Source organism: Protopterus annectens, chromosome 2.part1 (genome assembly GCF_019279795.1).
Source record: "Protopterus annectens isolate FY-2018-M chromosome 2.part1, PAN1.0, whole genome shotgun sequence".
Lineage (NCBI taxonomy): Eukaryota > Metazoa > Chordata > Ceratodontiformes > Protopteridae > Protopterus > Protopterus annectens.
The window spans coordinates 744,773,464-744,786,635 of NC_056729.1; the positions used below are offsets into that span (position 1 = coordinate 744,773,464).

The following is a 13,172-nucleotide window of genomic DNA, read 5'->3' on the forward strand; positions in this document are numbered from 1 at the left end:
TCATGTTTGCTTGAGTCTTGGCTCAGTTATTCAGAGTTGCTTAAGCTTTGTCAGTGATGTCAGAGTTTGAAAGAGTTTGTTTGCATCAAAAGCAGCGCTTAGCAAGAAAAATGAAATCAAGTATTATTTTGCACTTGCATTGCTTGTTTTCATTGCATTCTGAAAGATTTGTTTACAGTTTTTCAGCACTTGCTTAGAGTTTTAAGTTGCATTTTTTCACTGCTGTAAGGGCTGTTCTGCATTTCTAGTACTCTCAATGCACTTTGTCTGTTTTCATTGCTTTTAGGCATATATTTTTGTGGTTCCCCAACACTTGGGCTCCAGACCAGTCATTTTACATTAGGAGGGTTAAGGTCTGCACTTTTGTGGCAGGAGAGGACTGATTTCACCTATCTGAGCTGGGAATTGCTGGTGGAAAACTTATTGTGTGCTTACCTGATTGGCCTGTGGGCATACCTAGTTTAAAACTTGTTTGTTCTGCTTCTATATAAGGGTCAAGCTTGCTTCATGCAGTGGTGATTTGTGGCGTCATATATGTATATATATTCATGAGAAGTTATACTTTCCCTATAAAAACTACTTTTGAAATGTTCACAGTCCTGCACTACTCAAGGAGCTACTTGTTTGTACTCTGCACAATATTGTCGCATTTAGTTAGCTCAGGATTGCATTATTACAGCACTCAGGGCTATAGCTGCTCAAAGAGCAGCTGGCTTGCCCACTGGAAAGCATTGATAGATAGGTTAGCTGTAGATTACACTAAGTAAGCTCCCATCCCTTGTCTGGTTTGCTGTAGATTACAACTGGACCAGGGATGGGTGCTTACTTAGTGTAAACAACCCCAATTATTTCCCTTGTAAAAGCACATATTACAGACCTGCAACCATGGTTAGGCACTTTCCTGCTATCTCTGCATCTGGCTTGGTGGACATGGGTATCCTGAGGCAATGTACCAATTGCCTTATGTACACTGACAACCACTTAATTCTGAAACAGATGAATACAGTATGTGAGACATGTAGCTCACAATGCCACTGGAGGCAAGACAGTCACATACAGACACAAAAAAACACTAAACAGGTTGTCACTGACACACACACGCTACTCACCCACATATGTAGAAGTGCTCACATGTAACTTACCCAAACCTCAAAGGCCTCTCAGACACAGTTCTCAGAAACTCTGCATCCACACAAACAAGAAAACTCCCACCACAACACATAAAACAACATCTCATTATGTCTCTGCTACAAAGAACATAAGGCATAACACCACACAACCCAATGTTTTGATCATAAGAGATGTCATTGTGGGGCACACTGATGTCCCTCTCACCAGGCTGGATAAGGAGAAGGTTACAGTTAGTTGCCGGTCAGGGCCAGGATTCTCCAGATCATGCAAGCACTCGGGTCACTAAACCTGAAATACCAGTATGAGTCAGTCATAGTCCATGTGGGTGTAAATGACCTGAGACGTACGTCCCTGGACTGTATGAAGAGAGACACGATTGAGCTCTCAATGTGTGACACAGGCAGGTATGAGCCTAACATTGAGTAGCACTGTACCGTCTTCAAGGATGATGCCACAGTACCAAAAGAAAATTAATGAATTTAATAATTGGGTCCAATATTTGCCTGGGAACATTTGATTGACAGGCCACACTGCTTTGCCAGGGATGGTCTTCACCTGTCACCAACAGGCTTTTGGATACTGGCCAAAATGTTATTCACCCCATAATGCCTTTCGTAGGCATTGCCAAAAAGACAGACCTTCCAACAGAGCACAATCTACTTAGGAGAAGCTAAAGGTATTACTGCTCAATGCCAGCAGCCTCAACAGGAAACTACACTCCCTGTCCTCACCCTGGAGAATGCTAATGTCTGTGCAGTTACTGAAACATGGTTCAAAGCCACAGAACGTGGCTGTGCATAGCTGTAATGCCTTTCACACATACCGATCACCCACTGCACAGGAAAGGACAAAAGATGGAGGTATATCCAACTATGTAAAGGATAAGCCTACTGCAAGAGTGGTCAAACAATATGAAATGCTTGAGCTACTCCATGTCCATCTAACCACAGGAAAAATCCATCAACATATCTTTGCTAGCTAAAGGTCCTCCACTGTGAACCACAGAACCTATACATCATACCCAAATCTACTAGAATCACTTACCATTCAGCCTAATGCCATACTCATGGGTGATTTCAACTACCCTTCCATTAACTGGGAGGCATACATGACCACTAATATACAGGCTTGAAGATTTCTAGACTTTATCAGTGCAAATGCCCTGGAGCAGCTAGTCTGTACTCCCACTAGGGGTACAACAATTCTAGACCTGGTACTCACAAATATGGGAGAGCTTTAACCCCCCCCCCCCCCCAGAGTAATGTCTTCACTTGTTAGATCAGATCACAAAGTGGTCTCCCCTTGAAATAAATATAAAACTAGAACCCCACCTAACTCCAATACCTTTAAGAACTTTTCTAAGAAAAACTACCTCCTCTTAAGTGTTGGCTTGTCTAATTTCCCAAGATCCCTCAAACCCAGAAAACACAGAGGTCTATGTGGGGATGTACACAAAAGCTGTGTATGACCATTTAGACAACATGCATAGAAATGACATTACCAGGTCAAAATAAGCCTAGGACAAACCGCAAAAACAATCTAACCTGGTGGATCCCTAATATAAATAGGTTGTACAGCAAAAGAAAGGATATCCTGTCTAGAAGTAAGAGAGAATGAGCACAATAGATCAAAAACTCCCTCATTAGTTTAAGCAAGCAAATCCGGTGACTAGACAAATCTTCAAAAGCAAATTTTGAGGCAAAAATAGATTCCCCAAGCTAAAAATAACCATAAGGCATTTTTCAGTTATGTCCACAGCGTTAAGAGCATCACCCAACAATGTGTAGAATTAGTTGTAGACAGCATCACCTATACTCAGCCAAAAGATATAACAAATCTGCTATCTGATAAATTCAGCTCAAATTTCACCCCCTCATCACCTCCAGTTACCCCACAAGAAATACCCTCAACCATTCCTTTACCAGTTATCACCAAAGAGCAGGTCACCACTGCACTCTCTAAACCTAAAAACTTGACTTTGATGGATCCAGACAGTATCCCAGGATGCCTCTTAAATAGCTTGAAACAGGACCTATCAGGCCTAACAGGATCTTTATTTAACCACAGCCTCTAGATTAGCTTTGTCCCTGTGGAGTGGAGGACAGTGACAGTCAACCCTCTGCGTAAAAGAGGGACCATCAACAGACCCAGGAAATTACAGACCCATAGGTTTAACTAGTGTTATATGCAAGGGCATGGAAAGAATAGCCATGGACCTGATAAATAAGGACAGGAAACTTCCAAACAGTGGACCCAACCTAGTTCGGTTTTGTAATGGGCAGGTCATGACTGCTCAGTCTGGGGAACTTCTTTGAGAAAGTCGCTAGGGCCATGAGTGAGGGTAAAACAGTGCATGGCGCCTACCTTGACCTGGCTAAGACATTTGAAACAATTCCCCACGTGGGTATTATAGATAAACACACAGAAAACTGGACATGAATACCAATCTCACCAGCTGGATAGCCAAATGACTCACAGACAGGACAATGTTAAGTGGATGAATTTAGAGCCAACAAGAGGCCAGTTACTAGTAGTGTGCCATAGGGCTCATTGCTGGGACCTCTCCTGTTTGGAATGTACTTCTCTGAAGTGAAGGCTAATGTAGAAGGCCGTTGGCTGACTTTTAAGTTTGCTGATGACTGCAAGTTGGGGGCAATCACTGAATCCCCCAGCAATGTAGATATACTTTAGAAGGGTCTGACTCAGACAAATGATTGGTGCTAGAGCCATAACCTAAACTAAGTGAATAATCATACCCGTTGGGAAGTCAAATACCCCTGCAAATTAGAACATTGATAGCACACCCATACGAGTGGATTCGTAGGTGAGAGATCTAGGTATACAGATAGATAGTAGCCTGGACTGAGTGCCAGGTATCCACAGTAATGAGGAAGTCATTTTATGTGGCACAGCTTATAAGTAAAAGCATGGCATCAAGATCCTAGGAAGTTATAGTTCCACTGTACTCTGCTGCCAAACCAGTAATCAAGTACAATGCACCTTTTGGCATGTATTTGACCAGGCACTTGCAACAGCTGGAGTGGCCTCAGATGTTCCTTACAAAAAAAAAAAAAAAAAATTACAGGGTGAAAACATGTCTTAAGCTCTGTTCTTTTACTCTGTCTCCTGCTGACTGTTAAGAGGTGATCTATGCCTAATCTACAAGGCACTCTCAAATCTAGCCCTGGTGGAACGGTTACACATTCACAAGGTTCACCTGATCTAGGAATCTAAACCTGGTCTGTGACAACAGCAAAACTTGCTGGAGAGATAAATGTGTCTCAGAGATTAGCCCCTTCTCTGGAACAGGCTTGATATTCATGTAAAGTCAAGCCTTTCCCTAACCCTCTTCAAACACAATTTAGATCAATGGATAGGGAATTGTAAATTCACTTCTGAGCTGGTATCCATGTCCCTTATGGATTGCGGCAGTCTGTAAAATACTCAGAGGTATAGGCACAAACCTAAGCCATTCTCTGACCCTTAGGGATCAAAAGACTTGTAAGGCCTCTTAAGGTGTTAGCCTAGTGATTTCCTACGAACCTATGAAATCTAACCATTTCTTACAGCATTGTTGTCATCTCTCTGATACCTGCTTTGGATGGAATATAAACTGCTACTTCTGTAATTCTTTTTCCTAAAAAAATGTGCCTCTGAACCCTGCACACTTCCCTTTTCTGTTTATTATCCTGTCACTTTCAGTGGTTAGCTTTACTTTAATAAAGCAACCTCTCCCTTCCTAGTGTTCCCCATGCTGAATTTACCACTGCATGAACCCCTCCTTTCCTCAGTCATTTACTTTCACTTGTTTCCAAGTGTGTCTCTAATCACCCCTGTGTCCCTATTCTTATCAGTTGCCCCAACACCCTGTCTCAGTTGTTACTATTTCTTACACCATTCACATTCCATGCCTTAATATTTAAATGCAACTCCTTATCCATACCTTCCTCTATCATGTCCAACATCCCTTCTCTTCTCATTTCTCTTCCAATTCATGCCCTAAAATTCCTCCTTACTTAAATATCGTCCTGTACAATAACATATTGCCCTGCTTTACCATCCCCCAGTTATAACTATATGCAACAATATACATACACCACTTCCTCAGACAGAGTCCATTTCACTCTGTGTGTCTTATTATGCACCAGTACCACCAGTAGTCATAATTGTGACCACACAATAGCAACTCAACTTCTCTGCATGTCCTCTCTCCACTTCACAACTCCCACCACTCTCTCTTCTACTTAATACAGTCAGTAACACTCCTTCTGTAGGTTACCCTACCTCCCAACTGTTTTCTACTCTTCCATCTCTATGCAGCCTCTGCACAATAACAAGTCCCTATCTTCAGACCTCAGCCTTGTTTTATGAAATCAAAATGCCAATAAGTTTGTCATTGTTCACCAATCCTATGCTATCACCATGCAATTCGAACTGAATCACCCTCTGTCACTCTTCTTTAGCTCCAGAGTTGTTAGCTTATCACAAGCATAACTGTTACTCCACATCTTCCTCCTCCCCTACATCACATCCTGTCCATCAGTGTCCCAGTACATTACCATGCCTAAAATCAATTCCAGTCCCTCATGCTTACAATATTCTGTTTGACCGCGTAACTCAATACCCCCCATTATCACATTAACACAGCCACCATAACCAATAATGCTTTGCATGAACATGAAGTAACCATAACAATGCACATCCAAACAGTTCTTAGTGAAAGTGAAACACAGCTAACACATAGTATAAACAATTCCCCCTCCCACCATCTCAGTAATACACCTGCCATAGCCTATGCCACCTCACATTAAAGCGGCCACATGTAGTAACCACAGCACTGTGCTTCTGAACAATTCTTGAAGATAGTGGAGCAAAGTCATACAGTAGAATAGTGTAAATGTCAATCCCCTCACAGTCTAAGTAACACATCCAAACCCCATACTGCTTTGCATTAAGTGGCTACAAGTAAAAAAAATAGGGTGGTGCATACAAACAAATCTTATTTAAAGTGAAACACAATTAACAAGTATTACAAACAAGGCACAGAGTTAATATTGGCAAAGTCCGGTGACTACAGTTAATTACAAAAAAAAAAAAGTTTTTGTTTTTCTTCGAGCTTGATCCCCTGCATCCACTAACTATTCACACCACTAAACATTCCAGCCCGGCTTCCTGTGAATCTGCTCCTCATTTTCTGCCAGAAAATTTTGTAAAATAGTTGAATGCTCATTCAAGCCTTCAATCTTTTCTCTCAACTGCTTTTAATGCCCCTGTAATTTGTCCATCAGGGTTTTTGAATGTCCTTTATCTCCTACCTTATAACTTCCACAATAATTTGATCAAGTACTTCTTGCTAGCCATCTCCACACTAACTTCTAGTCTCCATTCTTCCTGCTACTCACTTTTCTTTATTTTTATGATGCATTCACTACTAATGCCCTTGAACCCCCATAGCACTATATTTTGTCCAACACTTCTGAAGTTTTCAACAAAATTCACCAATGCAGCTAGTGCAATGCCATACCAGAAGACCCCTATGATGCCTCTTTTCAGCCAGACTCCTATTCCCCTGCTGTGAGGAAGCCAGTACAGCTTTTATGAGGTGTATGACTCCTACAAACAAGTAGCCAGCTGCAGACCTAGCTGTGGTGTCCAGATTCCAGCAAGATATCAAATGTGTCTGTGTCCAGAAATCCCACACACAATTAAGAGGAAGAGTAGGATACTACACTGTTTTGGGAAAAAAAAAAGGCTTTCACCTCAGCTACTTTGGCCATTAGGACTGTCAACTGCCAGTTTCACATTAAATTTCCAGGAATCCCTCACTGGGCAGTTGAGACAGAAGGCAGACAGGACAAAGGGACTGAAAAAGGATAATCTTGATTTATGCAACGACAGTGTCCACGTTGTCAGACACACTATTAAATATAGGCGAGGTGCAGTGCAGTCAATGCATCTTGCAGGCCAGCTCCTATGGAGTCAGGGGTTAGCAAACATGCCTGGCTAAAAACTTAGCCCCTTCTACCACATATGACTTAAATTAGAATGCATCAGAATTGCAGACCATCGTGTGCATAAAGCTCTTGTTGGTATTACATAATGACACAGGCACACTGTAAACAAACCCATCATTCATGTGTAAGGTGGGCATAGAGCTATCCTTGAACAAGGCTGTTCACCTTTCTGTGTTATTTTCGTCTCCTTAGAACAAGAAAGGAAGTGTGTTGCCTTCCCTAGATGTTCAGACAGTTGAGATTTTGCCTTGATAAAACAAAGTACTACAGGAGATCTAACTGTTTTTTTTCCCATTGCCAATGGCAGAGAGGGAAAGCTTGTCAACCAGTAAACCATTTCAAACTGTGTAGCTGTTTGCAACCCTCTTCTCCACTCAGTATGTTAGCATGACAAGCCTGTCTTGGGTCTTGTGAGAGCCCATTCTACCAGGATCACAGCTATTACTACAGCTTCCCTAAGGGGGATTGCTACTCAGACCACCTTGGATGCAGTTACCTGGTCTTCACTGCATACCTTTGCCAAGCATTGCAATTTAGTTAGTACGTCTAAGGCCAGTGCAGGGTGTGCCATAATGACACTGCTGGGCCTCGAGTTCCCCGTTCCTTTAACTGGCCATTAAGCACCAGGAGTTATCCAGAGACTCTAATGTAGCAAAGAATTACAAAAAATATAGTACAGGTGTGTCAGGAACGTAAAGTAATTGCATATGCTAGAGTATATTCACTGTTGCATTAACAGTGCCCTCCCTCCTTCCCCTGTATTACTGGGACATCTATGATTTGGGATTGATGCATAGTTTAGCCCTTTTGCTCTCTACCAAGTGACCAGACACCCTTATACTCAAGGTTTAACATCAACCTGACCTTTAATTTTCCTCTGCTTAACATCTCCACAGGGCAAGGCATCCCTGGGTGAATCATGCTTAGGCTCCGTGGAGTAACAGTAACTTCCTAACACAACTGTAGTTTATGATGTTCATATTCTTTTTTTGTTGAGATTTGCTTTCATGTCATTTGTGAGAGCTTTCTTAAATTAGGGCATCTTATTGAGTGGAACCCTGTTTGGATCCTGCCTTGCCTTCAACTAAGACACTTAACTCTATATTTTCTATTACTATGATCACTGAGAAGGTGGTGCCATTTACTCCCTTTTGTTTTTTAAGACAACCACGTCACCCTTGAAGGCCTACAGATGAGATTTAGGAGGAGATGCCATGTAGATATGCTGTCCTTCTACAGATGACTTATTTTCTACAAGTTAGAGAGAAGTAACTGATGCTTATTCTGAATTTTCTGAACCCAAGAACAGATTTTAATATAATCAAGCTCAGTATGAGGATTAAATGCTTGAGGGAATATTGTGAACTAGGATGATGAGGAGATGTCATTACTTAATTTCCACCTTTTTTTTTTTTTTTTTTTTTTTTTTAAAAACGGATGCCAAAGAATTTCCTCTCTAAATGTTTTATTTCAGTAACCGTTCTTATCTGTGGTGTTCCTCAGGGTTCAGGGTTCATATCACTGCTGTCAAGAGAGCATTAGAAAATATGAAACAGATGTTTACTTCTATGCAGATGATACTGTGTTTTGTTGTTCCTATGTCTCTAAAACAGAATATCTGTGTTATGAAGCTGATGAACTAGCCTTTGGAAATAAATCACTAGTTGGCAGTAAAGCTGGATTCTATGAATAAGATGGTGGGTATAGTGTTAACACTAGCTAGACCATGTATTTCACTGTTAAACTTTAGGTTCATAGATCGGTACTAGGCTAACTACCCTTGTGGGCCATTTCAAGCCTAGCCAATTACCCCATGTGAGAATTAAACCCCGCACCTTGTGTTCGTAAGGTAAACACCTTAACCGTTATGCCAATTAGCTATGAGATTGTATGATTCTGAAGATGAGAAATTTGGAGGTGCTCTCAACAGTAACTTGTCCTTTTCCAAGCAGTTTCTGAAGCTTTAAAATTAGTATGTATGTTACCGTCTTTGGAACATCTCTGAAGTACTGCCTGTTGGCTAACCAACTTTTGTGCAAACTTCTACTAGTCCATGATCAATGTATTGTAACTTTACTTTAAAGGACATTTGGAAGTAACCAGCATCTTCTACAGCTGGTGTAGGTTTGCATTTTGAGATTTGCCGATTGGAAGGGACCATGCATTAACTGCACTTAGGGAAATCCATTTGCCCCTGGAGAAATGGAAAATCTTGTTCAGGACAGGTATTCTTTGAAGTCTTTAAATTGGTCCTATAGATGCAGTAGACCAGTTGGCTGCATGTTCAGTTAGGGTTTTCCACCTTACATCACTGACAAGCGGATGGTAGATGTACTTTAGATGCAGTTGGAGACTTCTTGCTCTAGGGTAATATCATTATGAACGCGACTGTTGTTTTGGCGTTTAAGAGAAAATCTTGAAACAAGTTATTTGAGCGGGCTTTTGCTACTAATTATATTTTTTTATTTTTGGAATCTGAAATGAAGTGTTCATATAATTTTTATGCACTGATGCAACTGATTATGTTTTAATTTGTTGATTACTGTATGCATCTTAGCACAAAATGTAGTGTATACAGTTTTGGTAAAGAAACACAAGAAATAAAATGTAATTTCCTAGGTGAAAGAGCTCATATGTCTGACTATTATTAAAACAGAATGAGAATCAGTGGGCTTGTATCTTTTGTTCTTTTTTGAATAGAGTACAGTGCGCCTGTGGGAAGATAAAAGGGACATCACTAACATTTTTATGTTTACCCAGCATGCTGATTATCCAAACACTTGTTAGCTGATCTGACAAAAACTTCTAGATTGTTAACTTACTGCTTCTGCAAGTAATGCTTTGTGCTTCAGTTTCATAAACAATTTATATAGCAAAAATGACATATGCTAAGTAAATGTCCTTCCACATGGCTTATTCATTCACTTGTTGAAGGTAACTGTATGAGTCTGTTTCATCTTCTTATTGTTTATGGTGAGTTAAAGGCAATGTTCATTTCTTACAGTATGCTTTAAAAGAGCTTGAAGAACTGGGGAAGAGAAAATCAGATATGTATGCTGAAGGTCACACACTCCTCGATTTCTTCTGTGAAGACAAAGACACTATGAAACTTGATGAGTGCTTTCAGATATTTAGAGACTTTTGTGACCGATTTAACAAGGCTGTAAAAGTAAGTTGAATTTATGAAATTACTTTGCTTTTGATTTGTTTTGCATGAACATCTTTATTTTAACTGGGAAAGTGAACTGGATTTCCAAGACCCTTTTCAGCAACAACCCAAGTCACAAAGGCAAGGGTAAATGCCAATATTTATGGACTTTTTAAAGGGGCCCATCAACTAACATGTTTTGGGAAGAAGGAGGAAACCAGACAACCAAGAAAAAAAACATGCAGCTACAGAGGAGATGCAGACTCCCACACAGACAGTGACCAAAGATCAGGAATGAACCCCTGTCTATGGAGTTGTGAGGCAGAGGTCTTAACCATCGATCTACTACGTTAAAAGCAGTCGATAGCCAGAATACTGCTAAAAATATTGTTTAAGATTTATTTTCATTGCTGTTTTTGTTGCATTTTTACACTTTTCCTCATTGCATTTTATTTTTATTTTACATTTATCTACCAGGAAAGTCCGACTGGACACAGATCCATTTTCAGCGGAGGCCCGGGGAGAAAAGCTCCAGTACAGTGCATACAATGTAGAATACATATGAGACATCTTTATGATACATGTACTGCATTATTTAGCATTCATAACAGTGAAATGACATAATGGTAGTTCTGAGTCACAATAGTAGTACTGTGGAGTAACTAACAGCAGGTTAACTAACTTTTCAGGGGGAAAAGTAAGACCTTTGACCCTAGAAAGAATCATTGCAACAGTGATTTGACATGAGTTATCCTGGGGAGTAGCAAGAGCAGAGCCAGTTATTTGTATTTGTATTTTCGGGAGTTTTTTTTAAATTGAATAGTTGAGGTAGTACTAGTTTTGTCTTGGTAGTGAGTTCCAGATTTTGGCAATACTGCAGGCAAAAAGAGATTTACCAGCATCATTTTTATACTTAACATTTGTTAGGTTCTGGTTACTAGATCTTAAGGATCTATTGGTAATATGGAGCTGGATTAGATATTGGAGTGCTGGGGTTTTGTCAGGTAAGTAGTAGAGTTTGTGAGCAATTGAGAGTTGATGAAGTACGAGTAGTTGAGGTAGCTCAAGCCAGTTGAGCTGCGCAAGGGCTAGACTGTGATGTGATCTATACAGGGCTTCAGTCGCAAACTTGGCAATCTTGTTATAACAAGATTCCATTTTGTTTAGATCAGTTTGGTGGAGATTATTCAAGATGGCAGAGGTATAGAGAAGGATGGATAACAGATGAGTCCTTGCAATAGTAGCTTTGGCATTTATAGTGATATACTGTTTGTTCCTATAGAGGAGTCCTAGGTTTTTATTTATTTTCTTGATGGTTTGAGCTATATGGAGGTCGAAATTCAGGTTGTCAGTTTATACACCTAGCAGTTTAGTGTGAGTAGTTGGAGTATTTGATTATTATCTTTGGAGTAAATGGTAAATCTATTGTCCAGAGGTGGAGATCTACCAGGGCTGAAGACAATTAGTTTGTTTTTCGGGGATTAAGAATAAGTTTGATGTTGGTAAACCATCTCTCTGCTAGAGAGAAGTTATTTTGGGTTACAGATTGAAGTTTTTAAGGTGGGGGCTGCACATATACGGGTGGTATCATCTGCATATTGAACTACTGAGGCAGTAAGTGAGGAAGAAGAAGAGATCTGGTTAGTAAGCAGGGAGAACAGTAGGTCTAGGATAGACCCTTAAGGGGCTCCTGTGGATACTGGTAGTGGGGGAAAGCTGGTCTTGCCATAGGACTGCTTGCTGACAGCCAGATAAGTAGCTACTGAACCATGATAGAGTGGAGGTGCTTAGGTTTAGGGTAGATAGTAAACTACAGTATGCTTCTTGACACTATGTCAAAGGCTTTTGAGAAGTCTAAGAAAATGGAAGATATGAAGAGTCCCTTGTTTCTATGGTGGTTAACATTGTTGGTGAATGATAGTAGCACTGTGGTGGTGCTATGGGAAGGTCTAAAGCCATGTTGAGTTTTGGAGAGTAAGTTATCTTTTAGAAGGTACTTAGTTGGGAATGAACAACTCTAATATTTTGGATAAAGGTGATAGGGTTGCGATTGGGCAGTAGTTGGTGAGTTCTAAGGAGTTACCTCCTTTGTGCAGTGGAATAATATGAGATGTTTTCTATGAGTTAGGTACCATGCATTTGGCTAGTGACCTATTTCTGAGAATGGACATAGGGTAGGCTATAGCTTTTGCTGATATTTGAAGGAAATCTGCAAGTAGGTTTTCAGAGGCCAGTGTGATTGGTTTGAGTTTAAGGAGTTTGGAAATTACTTTAGTGGTAACAGGGTGCAGGGAAAAGCTGGAGGAATTATTTTATGTATTAAGGTGGGATGGGGTAGCTACTGGTATGGGGCTACTAAGTACTATTTTTGGCATTGGCAAGGGTTTGACCTGTTTTGATAAAGAATTTGTTAAAATTGTGTGGAAAGCTGAACTATCCGTATGCCTAAAGTTCAGTGAGAATTTTCTACTATTGTAGCAGGAATATATTACTGTTAAAACTTGCAACATTTTACTGTTTGCAATTTGGAAATGCACTGTTTCAGCTTGATTTAGCCTAATTTTGTTAAACAGCTACTAGAAGACATTGCTGTTACTGCTTTTAAATAACTCCACCTGTAAAATATCTATGCTGTCTTGGTCATTTCCTATTTAGTGTGCAGTTGTAGGTTTAGTTACTTTAAGGAAGTAATGACCTTTTACTTTGAAACTCGCTTCATTTTACAGTTTACAGTTTGGAAATGCACTATTTCAGCTTGACTTAGTCTGATCTTGTTAAACAGCTTACTAGAACACATTGCTGTTACTGCTTTTAAATCAGAACAGAGTGCTCTCATTGGTGTTCAGCTGCCATGTTGTTTAGTCCATTGGGATGCTGTT

At 40.3% G+C, this 13,172-nt stretch overlaps 1 protein-coding gene across 1 annotated transcript in view; it reads left to right on the top strand.

Annotated features, from left to right (window-relative positions):
- The window catches only part of FHDC1 (FH2 domain containing 1), a 1,772,510-nt gene that overhangs the window by 1,647,689 nt on the left and 111,649 nt on the right, over positions 1-13,172 (top strand). The window contains exon 12 of the mRNA XM_044062462.1: positions 10,150-10,314. Coding sequence (XP_043918397.1) covers positions 10,150-10,314 — 165 coding nt within the window. The remainder of the gene's footprint in view (positions 1-10,149; positions 10,315-13,172) is intronic.